The sequence below is a fragment of the Phocoena sinus genome, chromosome 11, assembly GCF_008692025.1.
Source record: "Phocoena sinus isolate mPhoSin1 chromosome 11, mPhoSin1.pri, whole genome shotgun sequence".
Lineage (NCBI taxonomy): Eukaryota > Metazoa > Chordata > Mammalia > Artiodactyla > Phocoenidae > Phocoena > Phocoena sinus.
Genome location: NC_045773.1, coordinates 45,463,374 through 45,487,110, shown reverse-complemented (window position 1 = coordinate 45,487,110; position 23,737 = coordinate 45,463,374). Strand labels below are relative to the sequence as shown.

The 23,737-nt window shown below is 55.8% G+C and overlaps 1 protein-coding gene across 1 annotated transcript in view; it reads right to left on the bottom strand.

Annotated features, from left to right (window-relative positions):
* The window catches only part of VIPR1 (vasoactive intestinal peptide receptor 1), a 33,011-nt gene extending 10,214 nt beyond the window's left edge, over window positions 1–22,797 (bottom strand). Inside the window, exons 1-4 of the mRNA XM_032648812.1 lie at window positions 22,614–22,797; window positions 11,361–11,469; window positions 7,269–7,376; window positions 1,190–1,296 (exon numbers count right to left, since the gene is read on the bottom strand). Of these exons, the coding sequence (XP_032504703.1) occupies window positions 1,190–1,296; window positions 7,269–7,376; window positions 11,361–11,469; window positions 22,614–22,691 (402 nt within the window). The 5' untranslated portion in view covers window positions 22,692–22,797. The remainder of the gene's footprint in view (window positions 1–1,189; window positions 1,297–7,268; window positions 7,377–11,360; window positions 11,470–22,613) is intronic.
* Window positions 22,798–23,737: the final 940 nt, after the last annotated feature.

Sequence of the window (23,737 nt, the reverse complement as noted above, 5' to 3'; positions counted from 1 at the left end):
AGAGCCCCTTTCTCCCTGGTTTCCACAGATGAGACAGGACTGCTTCCCAGGGTCGGGAGGGGGTTGAATGCCCTTTCTCCGCTCCTTCACAAGGGAAATGTCAGTGGGGGAAGGAGCGAAGACCTCACACGATCCATTGGTCCATCCATTCATTCTTCAGTCACGTGTCCAACAGCCCTTCTGGGCCAGCTCTGGGCTTGACGTCCTCAAGCACAAGACTGCTTGCCCTTCAGACCCCCCACATGAGGCCCTCTCACCAAGTGGCGAGGAATGGACAATGGTAAAGAAGACGCTAGGGGGAGGGTAATTTCCCATTTGGGACTCTCAGAGGCTGGATTTAGCGGGAGGAGGGACAAAGCTGGACACCAAGGGCTTCCTGCTGGCCCCTCCCCATGGACACACACGCAGAGCCATGGTCACTGGGCCACCCCTCCTTCCTCCCCACCTTCCACACCCTGCTGGAACAGAGGCCAGTGGTCAAGAAGGATCCTGCCCGAGGATCTGGTGGGCTTTTAAGGCCTCTGAGGAAATTGCTGCCCTCTTGGGAGGAGTGAAAGCCTTGTCTGTGAAGGGCTTTGGGGGTGGGACAGAAGTCATCACAGACAGACTACATTCACCCACCAAAGCAGCGAGGGGCTCCTAGCTCGGGACTTCAGTTATACACCAGCCTCCCCATCAATGTCCTTCCCTGGCTCCTGGCCCCACATCCTTACAGAGACCACCTATGCTCCACCTGCTCCAGGGCAGATCCCCATCCTGGGACTGAGGACAATGGTCCTGTCCCTGTCCCTGCCCCTGACTGGCTCCTGGGTATCTGAGGCTGGTTCATTCCAGGGTCCGCACCTCAGTTTCTCTTCTGCATGTGACAGGTGGGATGGGCTCTGTCTGCCCTGCCAGGGCTGTATCAAGGCTCCCACGAGGGAGTGGAGTGGCCTGGCCTGGGGGTGCTGCTTCTGCTTTGATGCTGTGAGTCATCCTCCTGGAAGCCCCCTCCTGGATCCTGTCAGGGGAGCCAGGGGATGCGCCCCTGGGAATGTGGGCCTGGAGAGGGAGGAGGCTTGAGGAGGGCAGACCCTGGGAGTCCTGGCTCCGACATGGAAGGCAACTGTGTCCCTTGGTGGGAGAGAGTGGAAGGAACTAGTGGGCCCAGGTACTCTAGCGTGTGTGTGTGGGGTGCACTGAGGCCCACCTCGTCCAAACTCGATGCGTTGTCATCCAAGCCACAGGCAACGGGGTAGGGACCAGGCTCCAGGGGCGTCCAGCCCTCGTCAGTGCAGCTGCGGCTCACGTTGCGGCCTGGGTGGAGGGCAGGGGCAGAGAGGAGAGAGGTTGAGGCAGGGAGTGGGTAGGCTGGAGGAGTAGGCATGGGGCCTGGCTGTCTCTCTGCTCAGCCCTACTCTCACCACCCACTGCGGCATCAGGCTCCAGCTGTTCTGACCTGGACACCCAGGGCATCACGGGGCAGCCTGGGGCAGGGAGAAGCACCTCCAGGGTGGCCGGGGGACGCACCAACACAGATGACAGCCAAAGCAGACATTCCTGCCCCTTGTCGTGTCGGAACCTGACCCCAGGCGCAATGTAAGCTCTGGTCCTTGTCACGAGCAGCCTGGATCCTTGGCGTGGAACGATCCCTGGCCCTTGTCATGAGCTGAATGCTGAGCCCCGTCACAGGGCCACGGATGCTGGTGTGGCAGATGCTTCCTCTGTCTGTCCTGTAGGTACAGACAGCAGCCTTCTGGCTGCGGCAAGGGGCCCAGGCCTGCCCAGCCCTCCTGGGTCAGCCTGCCTGGGCCTACGGGTCTGGATTTCCTCCCACGCCTGGGAGCTGGGCGTTCAGATGTGCTGCTGGAGAGGGACCAAAGGTGAGGCGGGAGGTGGGTGGGCGTCGGAGGACCTCTGATAAGGGCACAGGTGTGAAGCCCTCACACACGGAGAAGGGGCACCTGCCCAGGCAAAGGCAAGTATGAGAATAATTGAGCTGCACACCATTGCAGAATCTCGGGGCTGAACCACTAAGGCTGGGGTTCCGGGACAGTGGCGCTGTCCGCTGTCCCCGGAGGACCAGGGCTGCAGCTAAGGGGCAGGACCACTGAGCGGCCACGTGAGATGAGGGGTGACCCCAAGGCTCCCCACTCGCCAGGGAGGGGAGAGGCTGAATAGAAAATGGGTGAGCCAGAGAAGAGCTCTCTGCCCCCGTCCCAGGACTCATTACAGAGGCACTGAGTCCAGGACACAGCCTTCCTGCCAGGCTTGTTGTGGGAGAGGAAAGGAGAAGGAGGAAGGGGGAGGGGAAGGAGGAAGAAGGAAAGGAGAGGGAGGGAGGGAGGATGAGGGGAGAGAGAACAGGTAGGAGGAGAAAGGGGTAAGAGGATGAGGAAGAAGGGGGAGGGGAGAGAAAAGTAGGGAAAGAGATAAGGCGAGGCGATGAAGAAGAGCTGAGAGAGAAGATGGGTCCTGACATCCTTGCCGTCCAGCTCCTTTCTCACCTGCACCACCACCATCAGCACCTCCATCAGCACCAGCATCACCATGACCATGACCATCACCATCACCACAATGCACGTTTTGAGAACCTTTCCCAGGTACACTGTACAGAGCGCTTCAGGCGTATTATCTTTTTGAAGCCCCTCAACCACCCAGTGGGAAAGTAATCCCATTTCACAGTTGAGAAGTAAGGCTCCAAGAGGCTGGTCACTTGCTCAAGGCCACATACATAGGAGAGGGTAGAGCAGGTGCGGTCCCATAGTCTTCCCAGGTAACCTTGGCCCTCATCGGCACTGAGGTGACCGAGGACTTGTTTCGGGTGTCCAGGTGCAGAGCTGTAGGAGGCGTCAAGCCATCCTGAGCTCAGGGAGGGTCACTGTGCAGATGTTTAAAATTTCCAAACCTTACCGTGTGCTCAGAACATCCCAGGTGATTCCCTATTCCCTATTTCTGTAAATCCTCCTGGCCACCATTTGAAAGAGGTTCTTGTCACCCTACTTTATGGATGAGGAACTGACGGACAACTAGGGGTAGGGGGATAACCAGGAAGGAGCAGCCCGTTGGGTCTCTTTCCACTGTGAGGTCCCAGGGGTGGCAAGAAGGACTTTGCTGAGGAAGGGACCCTAGGTTGGGCCAGTTTCTTGCCCTGGTGGCCCATTTCTGCACAGGCCTCCCAACCGCACTGCCACAGGAGGCTCCCAGGGCATGAGAAAAATCTTCACGCTGCCCCTCTGCACACCGCCCCTCCTCACCCCCTCAGCTTTCTCCCGTTGCAGCAGAGGGTGGGCCGGCCTGGAGGCTTCAAGCAGCCACTCATCAAACTGCAGGCCCCCATCAGCCCCAGATCTCAGGAGCTCACTGGGGGCCCGGAGGCCATTCCCCTTCCCAGGAGCTGATTCTTGGGGGACTGACCCTGCCAGACTGGGGCAAGTAGGAAAAAGGGGACAAGGCCAAACCAGCCAGCCTTAAAGCAGGGACACTAAAGCTCAGGCTTTGGGTTCCCCACTGGCCGGAGGGTCCAGGGCTCGATGAGGCCAGGCCCATGACATAGTGGACACCTGAATCCACTATGAATTAAGCTAGTGAGGCTGGGTGACCCATCAATGTCTACACAGCAGCATCACATGCCTTCTGTGGGAGCGGTGGGGAGCAAACATTAATGTGTTAAGGCTCGTGATCAGGAGTTACCAATAGTCCCATTAAAAGCGGGGACGCCAAGAGTGAGAGAGGTTGGGTGACTTGCCCATGGTCACACAGCAAAGAAGCAGCAGGCCTGGGATGCAGACCGAGGTCAGCCTGACTCCACATCTTTTTGGGCTCCCAGCAGCGGCTGAAGGGGGACTTTGTCCCTTGGAGCCCCGATTGCCCAGAGAGCAAGGGAGGGCAGGGGATAGTGGGGCATCTTCAGGGCTGGGTGGCCTCTTTGAAGAGCCTGGGACTGAAGTCCAGGACTCCAAGGGAACTGCTCTTGAGATGATCTCAGTAGAAGTCACCATGGGACCCTGAGTGTCAACAGTGCCTTCCCCAGTCTGGGCTGGGGAACCGACAGACCCTGTGTGTGTAGAGGGGGCTACGGAGGGTACGAGAAAGGGCAAGGGACTTTAACCCTGTGCTGGGAGGGCCACTCCACATCCTCCCAGTCTCCTCCCGTTCGTCATGTCTCAAAAAAGAAGTCACGGCTGCCCTGCCCCCTTTCCTCCCTCAGTTCTCCACGTGAAAAGCCCTACTCGGTGACTGGGGCTAGAAATCGGGGGTCATTTTCTCCCCACTCACCTCTCTCCTCCCCCATCAGTCACCAGTCCTGCCCCAGCTTCCCTTTCCTCGACACCAGCACCAACCGTCTCATCTCCCCTGGATTAGGTAGGAGCCTCCTGATGGTTCTCCCTGTTTTCCTGCCCCTCCAACCCACTCCGCACCCTGAATCCTGGAGGGTTGTTCTAAAATCTAGACCTGATCGTGGCACTCTCTTGCTGAAATCCTGTCAATGGCGGCCCACCCCAGCCAACCAGGGCAGACGTCTTAGGTTGACAAGACCTTCTTATCTACGGCTTCATGTGATGCTGTGGGGATTAGGTGCCCCACAGACCCCATAGACACAGGTAATACAGACTGTGGTGTCTTCTTATCAAAATAGCCCTCCTACTTTTAACTCTTAAAAAAAGTCTCTTCGAATATTTAATGGCAAAAACACCACAGGTGAAAGACATGCAGACCACAAATGAAAGGACTAGACCTCCACAGTTGGGAGACTGGGATTGACATATATACACTACTATGTATAAAATAGATAACTAATGAGAACCGACTGTATCGCACGGGGAACTCTACTCAGTGCTCTGTGGTGACCTTAACGGGAAGGAAATCCAAAAAAGAGGGGATATGTGTACATGTATAGCTGATTCACTGTGCTGTACAGCAGAAACTAACAACATTGTAAAGCAACAATACTCCAACAAAAAATAAATAAATTGAAAAAAAAAGGACTAGACCTCCACAAACATTTTGGTGCCTTGGTGAGCAATCTTTGCCTGGCCACCCCTCCTTCCCGTGTTCTTTACCCAGCCTGGCCAAATGACGTCTTTTAACTCTCTTCAGCTTTCCCTGTAGAACCAGGTCCCTTCCAACCCTTCCAGAGAAGACACTCCTTCCCCAGTCCTGTTACCCAGAGGGGCAGGAGTTGGGGTTGCCATCACTGCTATCCCACACTTCCCTTACATGCAAACTTTCCTCTTTGGAATTGAGGCTCACACCTTCTTCATCTAGCTGCCCAGGAAAACACAGCCTCTTTCCTTTACATATTCAGCCCCTAGCCCAGTCTCCTATCTCTTGCCATCATTTTCAGAGGCTAAGGCTGCCAAGTATAGCTAGACAGGTTGCTCACTGCACAACAAGGGCATCTGGCTGATGAACACTGGGGGCTAAAGTGTACCTCATATTCAGCTTGTCACTAGGTAGGTTCTGGTGAGATGTTGAATCCACCTGAGGAAGGGCTGCCTTTCTCTCATCTGCCGAAAGGCTTGGTGTGGGCCCCCCTGAGGCTGGCAGCCTCGGGGTTAGCCAGATGGTGGGCTGGACTCCAGGTTCTCAAGTGAAGGATCTCCCTTTACAATTCCAGCAGGGACAGAAGGAAGAGCCTCAGGAGGAATGCAATTAAGCAGGCGCTTCCAGGGATCCCAGGAAAGGCTGGTTGCCAGGGCTCTGCTGAAGGGAGCATTATGAGAGCTGCCAGAGGAGCTCGTCTCCTGTCTGCCCAGGTGCTGGGTCCCGCTGGAAGAGGGCTGGGCTAGGGGGGCGCTGGCCTGGAGTACGGCACACCTATGGCTGACCCTCAGGGAGGGCATCCGGATCTCTGCTGAGGTCTGCTGACCTCAGGTCACACTGCTGAGGTCACAACACCGGGCACTGGGGAGCGAAACTGGCCTGCTCCAAAGAGACCATTTGGTCCATCTCCCATTCCCACTTTACAAATAGGGAAACAGGTCCAGAGGGGCAAAGGCCACCTGGGGTGAGAGACTTTCTGCTCATCCTCTGAGCCCTTATCTAGGTCCCATTCATCACCAACCCTTCCCACCCCAGCCCTGCTCCTCCCTCTGTCCTCCCCCAGCTCATCAAACCCATACCTGAGCGGGGCACACTCGAGTCCTATCCCCCCTCCACCGCACCTTCCCGCTTCCCTCCTCTGCCCTGCTCTCCACCCGAGTCCAAACCATCATCATCTCTCGTCTGCCTTGGGGTTGGGTCTTCCTATTCGTACTCCTAGAATCCTGTCTTTGCACAGAAACCAGTTATCAGTTAAAAACCCGAACTGGACTGTTTCCGTCGCCTGCTTAACCCCTGCAGTGGCTTCTCAGTGACCGTAGGAAAAGCCCAAGTCCTGTCAGTCCTCAAGGCCTGCGTGGTCTGGCCTCTGCCCGCCTCTCTCTTTCCTCTCCTCCCTCCCCTGGGCTCACTGCTCTAGCCACACTGGCCTCCACTGAGTTTCCTCAGGGCTCATCCCATGGGCTGTTGATCCTCTGAGCGATCCCCCTGCCAGGACCTTTGCGGCTCTTTCCCAGCCCAGGTCTTCAGACCGCGGCTGCAGTAACACCTCCTCAGAGAGGCCGCCATGACGCCTGCCTTAGGTTGTTTCCCTCTCTTCTCTCTCCCAGCACCGCTTATCATTTATAATACATGCATTTGTTTTCTTGCTACACGCCTCTCCAACCAGAACGTGAGCTCCCCGAGGACAGAGCATTTTATCCCTCTGCCCCTCACTGTGCTTGTCTAGCTCAGTGCCAGTCAACATAGTAGGTGTTTAATGAACATTCACTGAATGAAAGGATGACTTACTGTGTCATCTTTAATTACTGGTAGCAAGACAGCCCACTTCCTAAAGAGCTTCCTGCTTTTCCTTTCTGCCTTGTATGTGAACATTCACTTAGGCAGAACTTGACAAGGTGTGTAAGAAAGGTCAGTTTCGTAAAGTCAGAAAGGTCATTGCCTCTGAGTGGATAGCCCAAAACAATGGGAACATGGCAGCCATAACTATCAATCAGTTATCAGTTGCTGAGCAAATATTTAGTGAGGCCTTCCCACATGCTTATCTTTCTGTGAAGAGCTAATCAAATCCCATGAGTCCTTCAGAGAACTAATGTCAGCGCAACCTGTTCCAGGAAGCCGCCCCTGATTGCTCCAGCCTCTTTGAGCACCTCCTTTGCCTTCTCACTTCCTTGAGAGGTGAGTCCCTACTCCAGCCGGCTCTACTCCTGCCACCAAGCTCCTGCCCTTCAACCCAGGGTTCTTACCTTGAATGGGGGAGAAGAGTTTAAAGATGAGAGGGCAGGCCAAGACGACCACCTGGCCCCGAGGGGTGGCTGGCCAGCAGGTGAGGTTGTCCCACATCTTGCTGCAGCCTGTGGGGTGAAGGCAGAGGACACATGGGTCAGCGTGGCCACCAGGTGCCTCCAGCCTTGGGGTCTGAGCCCACAGGCACCCACTCTTTTCCTCCTCCTCCAGGCTCCCACCTTGAGGAGCCTCCAGTCTGAGAGGGGAGGCACAGCCCTGCCCAGGCTGTACAGGGAAAGGGGAGAAGGAGGCATAAGTACAGCCCCATGGTCCTTGGTGAGAGACAGAGCGCCCCCTGTGTGTTTCAAACAGTGGTGGGGTTTTGTTTGTTGCAGAGACTAGGGGGGCCTTCCCCGGCATTCAATGGGCAGGCGACAGGGATGCCAGGCAGGTATCCTGCATGGTCGCGCACAGCGATGAATTGTGTAGTGTTTGGGACTTTCAAATGAGTTGCTGGGCGTTTGCATAGATGAAAACCTTTTGTGATGACCAGAGGCTAGACTCTTACTCCATTTTACATATAAACACAAGGTACTTGTCCTACGGGTTTGACAATACGAGTTTTCCAGGAATGCAACCGCCAAGTAAAGGAAGAGAAGACTGGGCTTCGTTGTGCTCTAAGAGTTGTTCTCACTAAGAGCTGTTCAATGTTTTGGAAAATCACCTACGACAATGCTGCCGTGAACCTGGGTGGGTGATGTAACCGGCATATATATCAATCTATGTTTAAAGCTCTCACATTCCCAGAATTTATATTTATAGGTACAACCTTTAGACTATGTCTTCTTATCTTTTGGTGTGATCGTGCTGGAATGTACACATAGTATTCCAGCACACATAGTATTTTATTATATGTGTCTTTATTTTTGTTTTACGTTATAACTAGAACATCATTAAAAAAAACTGTGTGTCCTAAATTTCATTTTATAATAGTAAGGGAGGCATTAGAAAATATTTCTTGTAAAAAGGAGCTGTTGGGTATGATAGGGTGATGGGTATATTGGGATTTAGCTAGTTCTTGAAGAGTCTTCATAAAACTCACATACAACACAGATGCCTCCAACCCAGTCACACTGTGAATTGTGACAGGGGTGGTGATTAGGGAGTGAGTTTGGAGTAAGCCCTGCATCTCAGGCTGAGCTCTCCGCTGTGTACCTATTAGCCTTGAAGGCCTGGCTGGTGACGGATGCACAGACCCCCTAGGGGTCTCTAGGGGTCCACTTTAATAGGCAGATGCAAATGCCACGGTTTTGCCTGTTCAGGGTCTGGGTGGCCCCGAGGAACAAGGACTCCTCTGGATGCCGTCCCCGGAGGGAGGTTTAATTGTCTCTTTGCAACCCTGCCAGTCCCATAGATTTACTCAGGAAACCCAACCCCTGAGCTAAAGTCAACTCCAGCTGGGCCAAAACCAGCCCAGCCCAGGTCCGAAGGTTCACGAGTTCCCAAGAAGGGGGCCTGGGAAGAGGAGGTGGAGGGACATCCCCACCTGGGGAAGAGCCTCGGGCCTCTGAATGCTAAAGTGGGCCGACAGGGGGGAGGGGTGCCATCTGGGGCTGCGGTAGCCAGGTGGCACCTGCAGCTGAAGGCTGAGAATGCCTGGATCTCCGTGGCCTGGTCAGAGTGCACAGCCTCCCTGCCTTGGGGACCTCATCCGCTACCACTCATCCTATCCTGAGTCTTCTGTGGCCTCACTCTGGCTCCCAGTCTCTCCTCCATTCCTGTGCCAGCATCTCTGGAGGCCATGTAGCTGCTCTTCAGGCCAGTCAAATCCTGCTAGTGATTTAAGACCCTGTTCATAATATCATCAGCAAACATTTATGTAGCCTTTATATATGGGAGACACTGTTCTACCCTCTTTACATAAATAACTTATTTAACCCCCTCCCATTTTACACATGAGCAACTGAGGCACAGAGCAATTATGTAACTAGCCCCACGTCACGTCGCTGGCGAGGGGGACAGCCTGTTCACACGCTCCATCTCCAGCAAACCTCTTGCACTCTGCCTGGTCTGAAGGGCTCAGTGCCATTTCCAGGAATCTTGCATGGCTGGAGTGTGTATAGCCCTGACAATGCTGGGCACACCCTGTCTTGCAGGGCGGCTATTATGTTTGGGTACTTGCCAGGCTTCAGGCTCTCTGGATCTCCAGCGGCGGTCCAGATCAGGAGTGGATTCAGAGCTGGGTCTCTGGCCCTGAGTTCAGCTTCACCAGAAGAGGCACAGAGGGGAGGGAGGCTGGGCTCTGCTCTCAGGGCGGCTACGCTTGGCCTCAAGGAATCTCAGCACCACCAGGCCTGGGTTGTGAACTGTGCTGGGGTGCAGGCCAGCAGGCAGCGGGGGAGCCAGGGAAGAGGGGCTGGTAGGGGGCACGTGGTCAGGGAGGCGTCCTGCTGGAGACAGCAGGGTCGGGAAGCTGAGATGGGGTGACAGGCAAGAAAATGCTGGGCGCCTGGAGGGCCTGTGGTTGTGAGCTGGGCCTGGGAGTATTCCCTGTGTGTCTGCCCCAGGGAGGCCACTCAGGTCCCACCGCACACGTCATCAGGCCCACAGAGACCCACGGCCCAGGCTGGCTGAACATGCCCATTGGGTGCTGCCACCTCAACAGGAAAGAAAGCCCAGCCTGGAGTGGGGGGTGGCGAGGCAGGGGTGGGGGGCCTCCGCTTGTCGTTTTATAGACGTGTGTGCACAGAGAGACACACACACTGACAAGCACCCCCAGGCACACAGACTCACAAACACACACGCACATATACATACATGTACACTTACTTGGACATGGAAAAACCAGACACAAGCAAACACAGGCACAGAGAGACACACACAACTCATAGACACACATGTACAGACATGACTGAGCGTGCCACAGACACTCACACACACACACACACACACACACACACACACAGCACACCAGGCAGACACATCCAGGCAGGTCCAGGCTTACACAAACACATGCCTCCAACACACAAAGGCATTCAGAGTGAGTCACGGAGCTACACACCCCAGAGGCACAGCCATAGCCCTAGACAGACAGGGGCCAGGAGCACACAGCTGGATATGCGTGAACGTATGCAGAGCCTCTCACAAGGTCATGGGCAGACTCACCGCCCTCAGACCCATACATGCCCTCCTCTGGATCTCGGGCCAGCTGCCTGGTGACAGGGTGTTGGCACCTGCCATGCACCCTGTGCCAGCAATGACCTCATTGGGATCACGAGGGTGGCCTGCCCTTGGGGCCCACAGTCTGGGGTCTGGGCCTCTCTGGGCTGTGCATGATCCCGGATCCCACTGTGGAGCCTTTCCGAGGCCTGTCTGCAGCCTGGTCCTGCCTCCCTGCCCTGGCGGGGGGGTGGGGCATAGGCAGCAGGCAGGTCCGGCCACCCCTCTACCCAGGCCGCAGTCTCAGGGCCCTGGGAGAGAAAGGGCCGGCCCTCCTTGCGAGCTGGGAGAGGCAGAGGCCATCCGTGATGCTATACACACACTCACTACCTCTACGGGAGGCAGAGAGCCTGGGCGGCAGGGCCCAGGAGGAGGGGCCCAGGACGGGGTGCATAACTGCCAGCCTCAGGGAGATGGGGGCACTGGGGAGCCAGGAAGAAAGATGCTCCCTGCTCCTGAGCCAGGCTGCTACGTAGCTGTAAGCTCGGCCTCGGGGAGGTGACCTCTGGGAGGGAGGCCCGGAGCTGGTCTGGGCTCCCCACTGCTCCGGCCCTCCCCCTCCCTCACAGGGAGCCTTGAACTCCATAGCCGCTCCCCACCTGCCACGGGCAGTAGGCCTGGACGCCTTCCAATTTCCCAGCCTCTCTGCTTCTCCCAATCCTGCCCACCCTTCTGAGTCTGGCTCAGGCTGCAACTTTTGAAGGAAGCCATCTACTTCCTTCCGTTCTCACCCCAGGGCTGCTGAGCCCAAGGCGGGGAGCACAGGATTGGGGAGTGAAGACCAGAGGGTGCTGCCATTTGCTCTGATGGCCTCGACCTGAGAGTGGACCTGGGCTCACGGTGTGAGGGAGGGGGCCTCCTTGGGGGCTCCTTCTTGTCACTGGGGGCCTCACCTGTTGTTGCATTCTCCAGCTGGGCCTCCTTCAGGCACTGGTTGTGCTGTACCTTGATCATCTGCATATAGTCACACTCCTCCTGCTGCAGCCCGACTTCCCAGCCGCCCTGGGGAACAGAGACAGGGAGGGGGACCCGTCACCCTCATCCACAGCCTACTTGTCATCCACGGACTCCAGGAGCACAGCGCCAAGCAAGGCCCAGTCACCGGACTGATCCAAGTTCCAGACTAAACCCCAATCCCAACCCCAGAGTGAATTCGACCTTAAACGGAAGCCTGACCCTGACCTAGATCTGACCCCAAACTCTTGTCCATTGTCCCCAAAGCGGGGTCTGCCTTGAGGGCCCTGTCATGGTTTCCTGGTGGTCCTAGCAGTACCATGGCTGTAACAACACTGTCTCTTTGTGGGTGGTACGGCTATGGACAGAGTTTAGAGGGCCTCTCCTTAGAGCCCAGAGCTGGCCCACTGGACTTTCCAGTTTGGGTTGGGAGCCCTCAGTCACTGCTTCAGACTCCATGGATGAGTGGGGCCCAGGAGGTGTCACCTCATTATGAGCTAGACCCTGGCTTCCTGTTCTTGGAGCCAGGCCTGGGAGGAATCCAGGAGTCTGGCTGCATCTTCCAGCCTCTGTCCTCATTCTAGGAGCCTGTGCTCAGTCCCCCTGGGTCACCAGGCTGGGAAGGGAATTCTGGGCCTCCTTGGCCAGATAACCCCAACCCCGCCTCCTTAGCTTCTGAATAATTCAAGCTCTGTCAGATCTAATGAGGGTGAGGGAGGTCTCAGGAAGTACAAGAGGCCCCTTTAGGATGGCTGGAGGTAAGGAAAAGGGATGGGAAAGCCCAAGCTTCTCCCCTCCCCTCCCCTGTGCCCTGGCCAGGGATTAGGGGTGAGATCTGACCTGTGTGCCAGGGAGACATCGGCACTGGGTCTGACATGTGAGTAGGGGTGATAGCTGCACAGGAACAGCCAGAAAAAGCAGGTCTTGGGAGCCACTGGGTGAGGAAGGGGGGTAAAGGCCTCCGTGAAGGAACCATTGGGCTGGTGGCAGCTTCTGTCTGTCTCTTTGGCTTTAGGGAAGTGGCTGCCACCTCACATCAGCTTCCTCATCTCTGCCCGGGGAGAAGAATGTCACAGTCCCAACAGGCTGTGGGGAGAGGCCAGCAAGATTGCTCCAGAATCAGAGTTTATCAGCATCTCTTCCACTTGTCCCCCCTCACCCTGGGACATGGTCTTCACCTCCCTGGACCTCAGTTTCCTGGTGGGCTAAATGGGCCTCAACCACCTCCCTTGCTGACCCAAAGGCTTCTTGCAGTAGGGCTGTGGGGAGAGCCTAGGTATGTTGGGGTCTCCATTATTTCCTTCTTTTAAGGGGTCCCCGTCTGGCATTGTTCTAAACAAGTCAATCCCATTGTAAGCATGTGACCCCAAAGAGGGACCATACTCTTAAATCTCATATCTTTTCTTTTTTTTTTTTTTTTTTTTTTTTTGCGGTACGCGGGCCTCTCACTGTTGTGGTCCCTCCCGTCGCGGAGCACAGGCTCCGGACGCGCAAGGCCCAGCGGCCATGGCTCACGGGCCCAGCCGCTCTGCGGCATGTGGGATCTTCCCGGACTGGGGCATGAACCCGCGTCCCCTGCATCGGCAGGAGGACTCTCAACCACTGCGCCACCAGGGAAGCCCCCTCGTATCTTTTCTTTTAAACAGTTATATGAACAAGCGTATCCTGCTCCACAATAGATCTGTGTTACTTTCCATATGCCAAGTTTTAAATGACTTTCCAGCTAATATCTTTACCCTAATTGGCTGGTAGCGTTAATGGTCCAAGATGGAACCCACGTTCACTATGTGGCTTCCAGGCTCATGGCCAGTGAGGTCTGGGTGCTGGGGTCACATGCTTCCCCTCCTGCCCAGAAGGGCCGGAAATACTCATGGTGCTTTGTCTTAAGGGATTTGTGTCTGGCTCATCCTGCTGGGGCATGGGAAGACGGGTGGCCAGAGGGATCCCAGAGGTGGCCTCTGGGAGAGGAACCCAGGGATTGGCCTCCCCAGTTTGCATCCCACCATTGGTCTCTCTTGCTTGCTTGGAGCATGTTTCTCCCCAAGGTAACTTCCCAGCGTGTTGTCCTTCAGCAACAGGGTTTGTTCCGCCTTCTGGTTCTCCCCTGGCCTGGCCTGCTTCTCCTGCCCATTTTCAGCTGCCATCACCCCACAACATGAAAGCAGAATGGGTAGTAGTAGACATCTCTGTTGCTGCCTTCTACCATCCTTCACCTTCCTCTGACGCCATGTCCTCACCTCTACCTGGAAAACCACGTCCTTTCTCACTCTTGGTCTATGGGGTTCTGATGAACCCTCTTCCAGGGGATCAATATACGACCAGATTTAAGCCAGTCAAAGTGTTCCTGGCCATAGTCCCTGGCACATGGCCTAATTCAGGCTCCTCAGAGCCAGGAAGCTCATTGCTGGGACCTTGGATTAAGCAATTAGGCAAGTGGATTTGTTCTCTCCCACTGGACTGGGAACCTCAAAGGACGCAGGGCGCAGGGGCTAGAACTACCGCCACCACCTTATTGCCAAGTATAGCACAATGATGAAGCCACACAGTTAAAGGAAGGATAAAGAGGTAGAGAAAAACTGGATCCTCTTGACATTGTCTAAGCCCCTGAACGCAGCCATGCCTGAAATCAGCCCTGCTTCCAGGAACATGACTGAATAACTTTCTGTATGGCTTAAGCCAGTTGAGTTTTCTGTCCTTGTAACCAAGAGTCCAGACTTGTGCTCTGAAGACAGGACAATGGATGCCTTCATTTGCTGAGCCCTCTTAAGCCTGGGCTATGGCCATGCTGTTTGCTGGGACATGGTTATTTTCCAGTCACTGAGGGCATCATAGGGCTCCTGGTGGCTTCTGCCTGCTATTTTCTGAGGGTGAAGGGGTGTAGGGTCACCTTCTCTGGGCAACTCTGCTCCCCCAGCAGCACAGCCACAGTGTCTCTCCTGAGAGGCAGTGTGTAGAGGAAGGGCAGGAGCCCTTGGGATAACCTGGGAGCCTGGGGGTATCTCTGAATAAAGTGAGGGTGGTCCAGAGCACAGGTCCCCAACCCCCTGGGCTGCAGGATTAAGAACCGGGCCACACAGCAGGAGGTGAGCGGCCGGCAAGCGAGTGAAGCTTCCGTTGCTCACATTACCGCCCAAACCATTCCCCCCATCACTCACATTACTGCCTGAATCATCTCCCCCACCCCCACCTCACCCTGTCCGTGGAAAAATTGTCTTCCACGAAACTGGTCCCTGGTGCCAAAAATGTTGGGGACCACTGGTCTAGAGGATGAGTTCTGCTTTCACCACAATTGGGTGCTGGGCCCCATCTGGAGAAGGAGGGTAAAGGAAATAGAGACCCAAAGAGGGACTGGAGGTCACTCAGCAATGCACATTTCCAGAGGGACCTAAGTCTCTGGCCACTGGTCTGGACTGCATCAATCCCTCTCCATGGCCTTGTCTTGGACCATCTGGTCAGCCATTGCCCTTTGGAGGACAGGGCCAGGACAGCTGTCTCTAGCCCTTATCACTGAGGAATTCAGGCAGACTATGGACTTCCTCTTCTACATACTTTCCTATTCTAAACATCCTCATTATCCATCTGGACTCCAGACACACAAAAGTAGAAAATTCCCAGCCAGTTGTAGCCAAGTCTAATGATCCCAGGGAAGGGTTCCAGGGGATGATATAGCTGGTGTGTGGGGTTCACAGAGAATGAGAAGTAGTGGTGGGCCTCTGATGTTGTGTAAGAGTTTGACAATTAGAGGTAGAGTAAGAACATTCCAGAAAGTAGGAGCAGTGTGTGCAGAAGCGTGGAGGCATGAAAATGCCTAATATATTCAAGGTTGCAAGAAGCCCGATGTGGCTGCAGCAAGGGGCGCTGGAGGCATCAGGAGACAAGTTGGGAGACGTAGGCAGGGGCCAGGCCGCATCACCTCTGCCTGGACTAGTGTAGTAGCTCTCAGCCCCACCACCTGCAACCTGAGGGATCTTTGTAAAATGTGTATCCCCATCCTCGTTCTCCTGCATCAAATCTCTGATGGTCCTAGGAGTCAAAGCCCAGACATCAAAACTGGCATTCAAGACCCTTCCTAATCCCACCACTGCCTAGGTCTCCCAACTTGCCTCCTGCCACCTCATGTGGAGAGGAGGAAGCAGGCCTCAAAGTCAGTCTCACCTTGCAGTTGGTTTAAGATGAGAGTTTCAGGCCAGACTGGACCCCCAATACCTTCTCTGTGACAGCAGTTCCTGAGCCCAAAAGAAGGGACTCAGGCAAGAGTGAAGAAGTCCATAGCATTCCTTCAATCCTGATCCTGTGTCTCCTGCCATTTTGTTGGCCGGATGGGGGAGGTGACTGACTGGGGGTTTGTAGGAGAGTCCTGAGTATCTGGCTGGGGGCGTGGATTAACCAAGTCTTGTTAATCCCACTTGCTCAGTAGGCCTCTTCCTCTTTATTCCCACCGTGAGGGGCTTGGGAGAGGCCCTGCTTCCTCTTCCTGACGTGGGGCTGCCTGAGATATAGGGCAAAGGCTGCGGTTCTGGGGGAAAGTGTGAAGGTGCTGAGAGTCGTAGCTGTTAGATGCTAGGGGCTCAGAGAGACAGGGTGAGGCCGGCTCAGGTGTTGTGGGCCATACGCAACCCCCTCAAGGGAAGCTTGAGACCACAGCTACCGGTCTTGAATCAGAACCTCCAGCTTCATCCCAGGGCCAGAGAACTACGGCTGGAGAAGCCATGGGAGACAGAAGCAGGGCGGTGGGTGCGCATGAGTCCCTCTGAGGAGCAGCTAGTCTGTGAGAGGGGTCTAAAATGCAGCAGGCTGGAATAGGTGAGACAGGAGAAAGAACTTCCTGCCTGTAAATTACCAAGCACTGTGGGCCACCATGGATGATTTGTGCTTCTGAGGTTTGTCAAAGGAGGGCTCTTTTTTTTTTTTTTCCTGTTAGGGATGGTTGGAACAAGCTGGGGAATGGGGAGTAGAGAGCGGGGGCTCGGGAGGGTCACATTTACCATCCTCCCATTACCATCCCGTATCCCACGATTTATTTAAGCTCCTCCCTGCCCCCCACTGAAATAAGGGGCAATAAAGAGTCATGAGGGGAAACTGAGGACCCAGAGAGAAAGCAGTGTGATCAAAGGCACTCAGGACTGCAACCCAGCTTCCCCCGCTGTCCCCTTCATTTTGGCTTTTGTGTTTGAATTGGTAAGGAGATGGAGATCTTGTAGCCGAGGAGGAGGTGAAGGGGAGAGGAGAGAAGGAGTAAAAGGAGGAAAGAATGGGGGCAGGCATAGGAAGGTAAGGTAAATCATGGGATCCAGCAGTCACGGAAAACAGGAGAAACATGCTCCTAGCTTTGCAGAGGGCAATAAAAGAAGCTGAAATTATCATCTTAGTGGGAAGAGACACAAGGAAGTCTGTTGGGCTGATGGGAATGTATAATAGCTTGATCTGGGGGGTGGCTACATAGGTGCACACGTGTGAGATAATTCCTTGAGCCATCACTTCAGATTTGTACATTTCACTAATTAAAAACTGCCTCTAAAGTCCCAGGGCGTCATGTGACATGCCATTGCCACTTTGGAAGAAGTAGCTCCTCTTATAAGAGAGCGGAGCCTAGTTAAGTCCACAAGTTCTGGAAGCGTACTGTCTGCCACTTCTGGGCTGGGCGGCCTTGGGCAAGTCACCTCACCTCATCTGTAAAATGAGGACAATGACAGCACCACCTACATCCAGGGTTGTGTTGGGTCACATGTAAGGGACATGAGGGGATTGCCAAGGGTTAGCAGTTGTTGCCAAAGCCCCAGCTCAGCCCAGCCCCTCATGTCCGGCTGCCTTGCTGTCTATGCCCGGACCCAGCCTAGCGCCAGCCTGAATGCCCTGCGGAACCCCAGGCAGTCTGAATGTCCTGCCCACTGACAAGGGGCAGCAGTGCCCTCCAGAGGAAAGGTCTCAAGCCTGGTTTTCCCCTACCCACTACTGCAGTCTGATTTCTCTCCCCCTCCCTGTATTTTGACATCCTTTTGCCAATAGTCCAAAGCCTCCTGTCTCTGCAAGTCCTGGGGAAGGCTGAGCTCTGGCGGGGTAGGAGGGTGGAGTGAGAATTGGTGTTTGTGGATGGCGGGTAAGAAAAAGAGTGGAGACATAGGGCTTGGGATGCAGGCTTGGGTTTGGGGCAAGAAAGAACTTTCCTCAGCTTAGGGTGGTACCAGGGCAAGGGCTCTCATTATTAGGAGAATGCAAGCAAAGGCATTCAGCCTGGGGTTAAACCTGGTCCCTCAAGAGGCCCTTCTTGCAAGGTTTACTGAGGGCCATGAAGCCTTACAGGCTTTCTTTGCAGAGGATCGCCACAAGAATGGCCAGCAAAGCCGGGGCGGCAGAGACTCAGGTTTAAATCCTCTGTCCTTTGAAAGTCATCCTGGGCACCACTGGGGAAAGACACTCAGTTTCAAACACGGTGTCTGTGGGTGATGTTGATGTCGGGTCACCGGCAGAGAGCAGGGCACTGACAGGGAGCCATGACTCCTCGATATGTCGGCTGGTGACCTCTTCTCCTCCTCTGATGACCCCCTGGGCAGGAAAAACTTGTTTTTAAGGTGGTGGGAGGCACTTCCTGGGAGATATGGACCTTCACATCATGAACCACATGAGAGGAGGTGCGTATAAGATTGGGCCCTGTCCAGTGAAGCCCAGCTTCCTGCCCACCCACCCTGCTCCAGGCCTCCTGCTCATCCCCTCACCCACCTGCCAGCTCGCTGTACAGTCCCATCATGGCACAGGCAGGAAAGGTCCTTGTAGTAGGTGCAACCCTCCCACCTTGATAATATCACCACTCATCTTGTGATGCTGGATTAAATGCTGCTGGGGGATATCTGAATATCGACTATTAAGGAATCCCTGTTAATTTTGTTAGGTGCGATAATGGTATCATAGTTACATAGGAAAATATCCTTTGATTTTAGAGATGCATCTTAAAATAATTTGTTCTATGATGTCTATAATGTATTTCAAAATAGTTTGGCCAAAAAAAGCAAATGATGCAAATATTAATGGTTAAAGGTTAATAATTTTCAAATCTAGACATTGGGAGTGGACAAACACAGGACATTCCTATACTGCCTGCCATTTTGCTGACATCACTCCAAGAAATGGGTATTTCCACGTTCATTATACTATTCACTCCACTTAAAAAAAATATGTTTGAAAATGTTCACAATAAAAGCTAAAAAAAAACCCATAATGTGATGGAAAGATTAAATTGTATTTCTTTTTCTTCTGAAATACATCGAAGGTATGTGGGAGAGTTTGCATGTATTGTACATTTTCCTGGGTGCAGTGAGAACAGCTTTGTGTTCGGAAAGTCAGTGAGGGGAGGGCTGAGTCTGGGAGGATGATGACAAAGAGCAGGGAGAAAGGGACAGGGCTCTGTCTAGTCCCCTGGCCCCATTCCTGCATCCACGTCCAGGGGTGTCACAGCGAAGGGCCCCTGCGAGTGGCAGGCTCCACCCAGGCTGGGTTGCCATGAGGCTGCCTGCGTGCAGGGAGGCCCATCATCCGTTGCCTGCCTGGGCCTGGAGCCTCACCCCCCAAACTGTCTGGCCGCCCATGAGGAAGCACTACTCCCTGTCCCCAGTACTCCCGCCTGCCCTGGAAGCCCCTGGGCAAGGGGGGCAAGAGAGGGCTGAAGAAGGGTCCCTAGGGCTCCCAAGCTGGGGATCAAGAGGAAAGAAAGACCTGTCACATAGTTCACACAGCACTTTCACCTCCTTCAAGTCTCACTGAAGTCCTGACTGGACGGCCAAGCCCATTTCACAGTCAGTCGTGATGCTGGGGGTGGGTGGGTGGGAAGACTCTGCCCCAGCCAGGGTGGAGCTGGCCTCTCTTCCCATTTCTCTTGAATCTTGGGCCAAGGGTTCTCACTCTCCCTTTTGTGATGGGGAAACAGAGGCCCTTCCACAGAAAGGAAACATGCTCTCCAGGTCAACTGGCCATTGCCATGGAGTAAAGGGAGGACCCAGCTCAGGGTCCTTATCATGGAAGCTCTAGAAACGTCAGGAAAGATGGAGACTCAGGGGAGCATGGGAGGGTGGAAACCTCTGAAGGGAGCTCGCTCTTCCAGTGCAGTCCCTGGGGAGCCCTGGGCAGGTCTAACTGACGTTGTCCCTTGACTTAAGGAGGAGACCTGACCCCTCTGTAGCTGTGTTTCCTAAAGCCCATAGGGTGGCTTGCTGGGGGCCGGGAGGGCTGGGTAGCCATGGACAGCTTCTGGAGCAGCTGGAAGCAGAGGGCTGGGGCTGCATGCCTACGGCAAGGTGAAGCCTTCAGGAGCAGATGGCCAGCAACCCGCTTCAGAGAAGAATCAGAGGAACCAAGTGTCCCCCAAGCCCAGGGCCACCCTAGTCTCTGGGGGGAACTGAGGGCTTCCTCCACTTTCTGGGGTCAGGCTCATTGGTCCTGCCAACAGAGGTTGTTTTATGGTCTCAGGTGGAAGGTTGGAGCATTTGGCTGAACTCTTCAGGGACTGCTCTTCCTCCTCCAGGGAGCCTTCCCTGACTGCTCCTCTCAGCAACCCTTGCCCCATTTCTGGGCAGCTGCACCCCACACCCACCTGGGCTGGTTCTCCTGGGTCACTGGCTCAGCTCTCCCCTACCAACTGGAGAATCTTCCCAGGGCAGGGCGTGGGTCTGCTCCTTCTCTATGACACCTCCCGCCCCTGCTCTGGGCTGGGCACTGGCCTGAGCAGTTCTGCTACCAGTGAGGAGCCCCTGTGCCTGCTGTCCAGGGGGTGGGGGTAGTGGAAGGCCTGGAGGGTGGTCTTGGGGCGGACTTCCTCTTCTGAGACACTGGAGGTTTTCTTTCCTTTTTTTGCTTCCCTGTTCAGAGATTTCCTCTTCACAGACTGAGGTCAGGGCTCCATAAACAGGAGTGATAAGGCCTTGGGCTTTCAAACTGAACTTTGCAGCTACCATTTTATGACTCTGGTAACGTACTCCCCCCCCCCCCGCTACCCCCCCCCCACCCCCCGCCAAGTCTGGCTGGAGTAGGATTGCCTGGTGTCCATTCCTTATGGGAGCAAGTGCTGGCTAGTGGGGAGGAGGGAGAAATAGAGAGGGAAATGGGAGCCCCTCATTCCAGCCTGCCCTCATCCACTCCTGGGTGAGTCCCTTCTGCTCTCATCCAGTCCTGGGTGAGTCCCTTCTCCCTCTGTGGGCCCAGCCCTGCACTGGGCTGTAGGGGACATGGGAGGGTGAGAGACCTTAGCCCTTGATCCCATGGGATGGTCAAAAGAGCCCAGGCTGGGAGGTGAGTAGGGTTGAAGGGTGGGGTCAGAGGGGGAAGGGCTGAGTGGGCTGGAGCAATCAGGGAAGGCTTTCTGGAGGAGCAGCTCAAGTTGGGAACTAACCAAACAAAATGTGGAAAGAACAGGGGAGGGTAGGCATGGGAAGAGCCAGGCTTTGGACTTTCTCAGGAGGTGGGGGGCAGATGTTGCACGAGAAGGGGCCCCACTGAAATCACTCTGCCCCTAAGCTGAGAAGCCTCCAGGGATGGGAGAATGGGGTGCCAGTGGCGGTCTCAAGATCCCTGGCTCATCCAGGGAGAATTTTTTTTTTTTTTTTTTGTGGTACGTGGGCCTCTCACTGCCATGGCCTCTCCTGTTGCGGAGCACAGGCTCCGGACGCGCTGGCTCAGCGGCCATGGCTCACGGGTCCAGCTGCTCCGCGGCATGTGGGATCTTCCCGGACCGGGGCACTGTCCCCTGCATCGGCAGGCGGACTCTCAACCACTGTGCCACCAGGGAAGCCCCTCCAGGGAGAATTTGAGTGGTTGGAGCCCAAGGGTGGAAGAGCCCGAGGGTTGCTGTTGAGGCCTGGAGGCTTTGTGATACTGAGAGGCTGTAAGTGGTGCCAGAGCTACGGCCTCAGGGCCAGAACTTGGTGAGGCTTTGAGTGCTCAGGAGGTGGGTCTCACCACGGCCATTAGTGGGAGGAGAGGAATTATGCCAATTGTCTTAAGGCCTGCTCCCAGGACAAACAATGAGCACCCCATCCCGGAGTGTGCAAGACATTAGCTAGATGGAACAGAGATTCCTGCCCTGGTGGAGGTGATGGTAAGGGAGGTAATCATGGGATAGAGGAAACTAGATGACCAATATACTCCATCCACCCACCAGCCAACTTGGAGCTGGTGCCAGACCTGGAACCCACAGGTTTTAGGCCCTGCCCAAGCAGCAACTGCAGATTCCTCAGGTCCTGGGGAAAGGGTAGAAAGAAATCAACCTCAGCCCAGGTCTGATGGGTGGGGGACAGGTGTGGCTCTGTTATCTTTGGGCCTCACTTTGCCCATCTGTAAAATGGGCTTGGGTAGTCTTCAGGTCTTCCCTGATCTTACAGAGAGATGACTCATGCATCTCCTGCCTCAACCAGAATCTGCCCTGCAGCCCAGGTAAGCCACACCCCCAGGCACACACATGGGCACACATGCACCAGGGGCACACACACACCCATATGGAGATGAAGCAGAAGTGGGAGGAAGAGGGTGGCCACTGTTTGTTGGTTGTTTGTTTCCTGGTTAGCTTTCCCCATGCACATGTCTAGCCCTCCCTGAGAAACACCACTCCAAATCCTTACTGTCCACCACCTTCCACCTTGAGCTCCATACCTTTCAGCTCTGCTCAGTGGGAGGGCACAGAAGGGTCTGCCTGCCAGCCACCTGATCCCAAAAGCCCCTTCCCAGGTCCCGGGGTCCTCGGTGTTTGGTCTGCTGCTGAATGTCACTTCTACAAGTAGCTTAATGCCCCACAGACACCTCCGGTGGGGCACAGCACACAACGACGACCCTCACAGCCTGCCTCCAACCTCCTGTCTAGCAGACCTTCCATTTCGGTGGACCACAGTCCCCGACCCTGCATCCACTGACTTCCCCAACCCACAGGTACTACACGGAAGGCAAGTTTGGAGTCCACCCTTAACCGTCTCCCCTCCACCGGTGTCCCAGATCCCGGCGCTGAGCGGGCTCCAAACAGCGCTGGAAGGGACTAGGCTCGACGGAGACCCCACCCCGTCCTCGGGTCTAGATCCGGTCTGAGGCGCAGGGGAGGCGAGACACGGTGCTCCGCGCCCCTTATCCCCTCCACACAGACTTGAGCACACGGCTGGGCTCCCGTCACCCTCGCTCCACCCCCAGCTGCCGGGACTCTGGGCGGCTCGGCGGACACTCACCGCTGGCCCGAGGGCGCAGGCTAGGGCGCCGACCAGCACGCAGAGCCAGCGGGCGGGCGGAGGTCTAGGAGGGCGCATGGTCCGCCCCGGGTCCGCGGCGGGCGGCCCGGCGCCGGTAAAGGGCGGGCGGATGGGCGGCGTACCGCGCAGCGGACGTTGGGGAGACTGACAGGGTGGCGCTGCTGCGGTGCCCCTGCGTTAAGAGGCCCCGCTCGGAGCGGGGGCGGGCCCCGGGGGCTCGTCTGACGGGCGGCGGGTGCAGCCAATGGCTCGGCAGAGGCGGGGCGGCCGCGCAGGTGTGGGGCGGGGCTGGGGGAAGCCCCGGCGAGTCGGGTGTACCAGCGCTCCCTCCGCCAGTCTCACACGTCAGTCCTCAGAGGCGAGGTGTGGGCAGGCCTTCGTCCCTTCGGACCGCATCCCCGGGAGACCCAACACGTCCCATTCTTTCCTGCTTGGCTCACGACGTTTCCAAGCGCCAGGTTACGATCTCCCACTCCCACACGCCCCCTTAGCCCCACCCCAGGGCGCTCTGCTCGTCCAACTTCAGAGCCACCTCCTCTAGGAGGTCCGCCCGCCAGCCTCCCCATTTTCCACTTCTGCGCCTCGGAGGGCTGGTGCAGGCGGGCCGGATTAGGAGACAGCACAAATCACTTCTGATCCTCTAGGCTGAGGGCGCGACCTGCCTAGGGTCCTGGGCTGCAAGTGCCCCAGATAGGTGGGGCTCACTGTTTGATCCATTTTCAGTCACCCCAGCTCATCCCTCGCGCCAGAGAGGCCAGGCTAAGGGGAGCTAGGGCGCGAGTGAGTCCCGACGCTGGGTTCCTTGGTGCCTCTCCTGAGCCCCGACGACCCGGCAGGGCGCGCTCGGCACCGGCTGGGCTTCCGGACCATTCACGACCAGGCGGGGGCGGGGGATCGTGCTTCAGGAAGGATGACGAGTCCGCTCCCTTGCGCTTCTGGGCCGGGGCACCTCTGGAAGGAGGCAGAACTGAAGTTCCAGCGCCCCCACGCGGGAAGGGAAGGTCTGTTGCCAGCGCGCGGGCCCGGTCTAAGCTCATCCGACCTAAAACAACCAGAGCCCTCCTCCTCCAGCCTTCCCTATTTTACGTACTGGAAAACTGAGA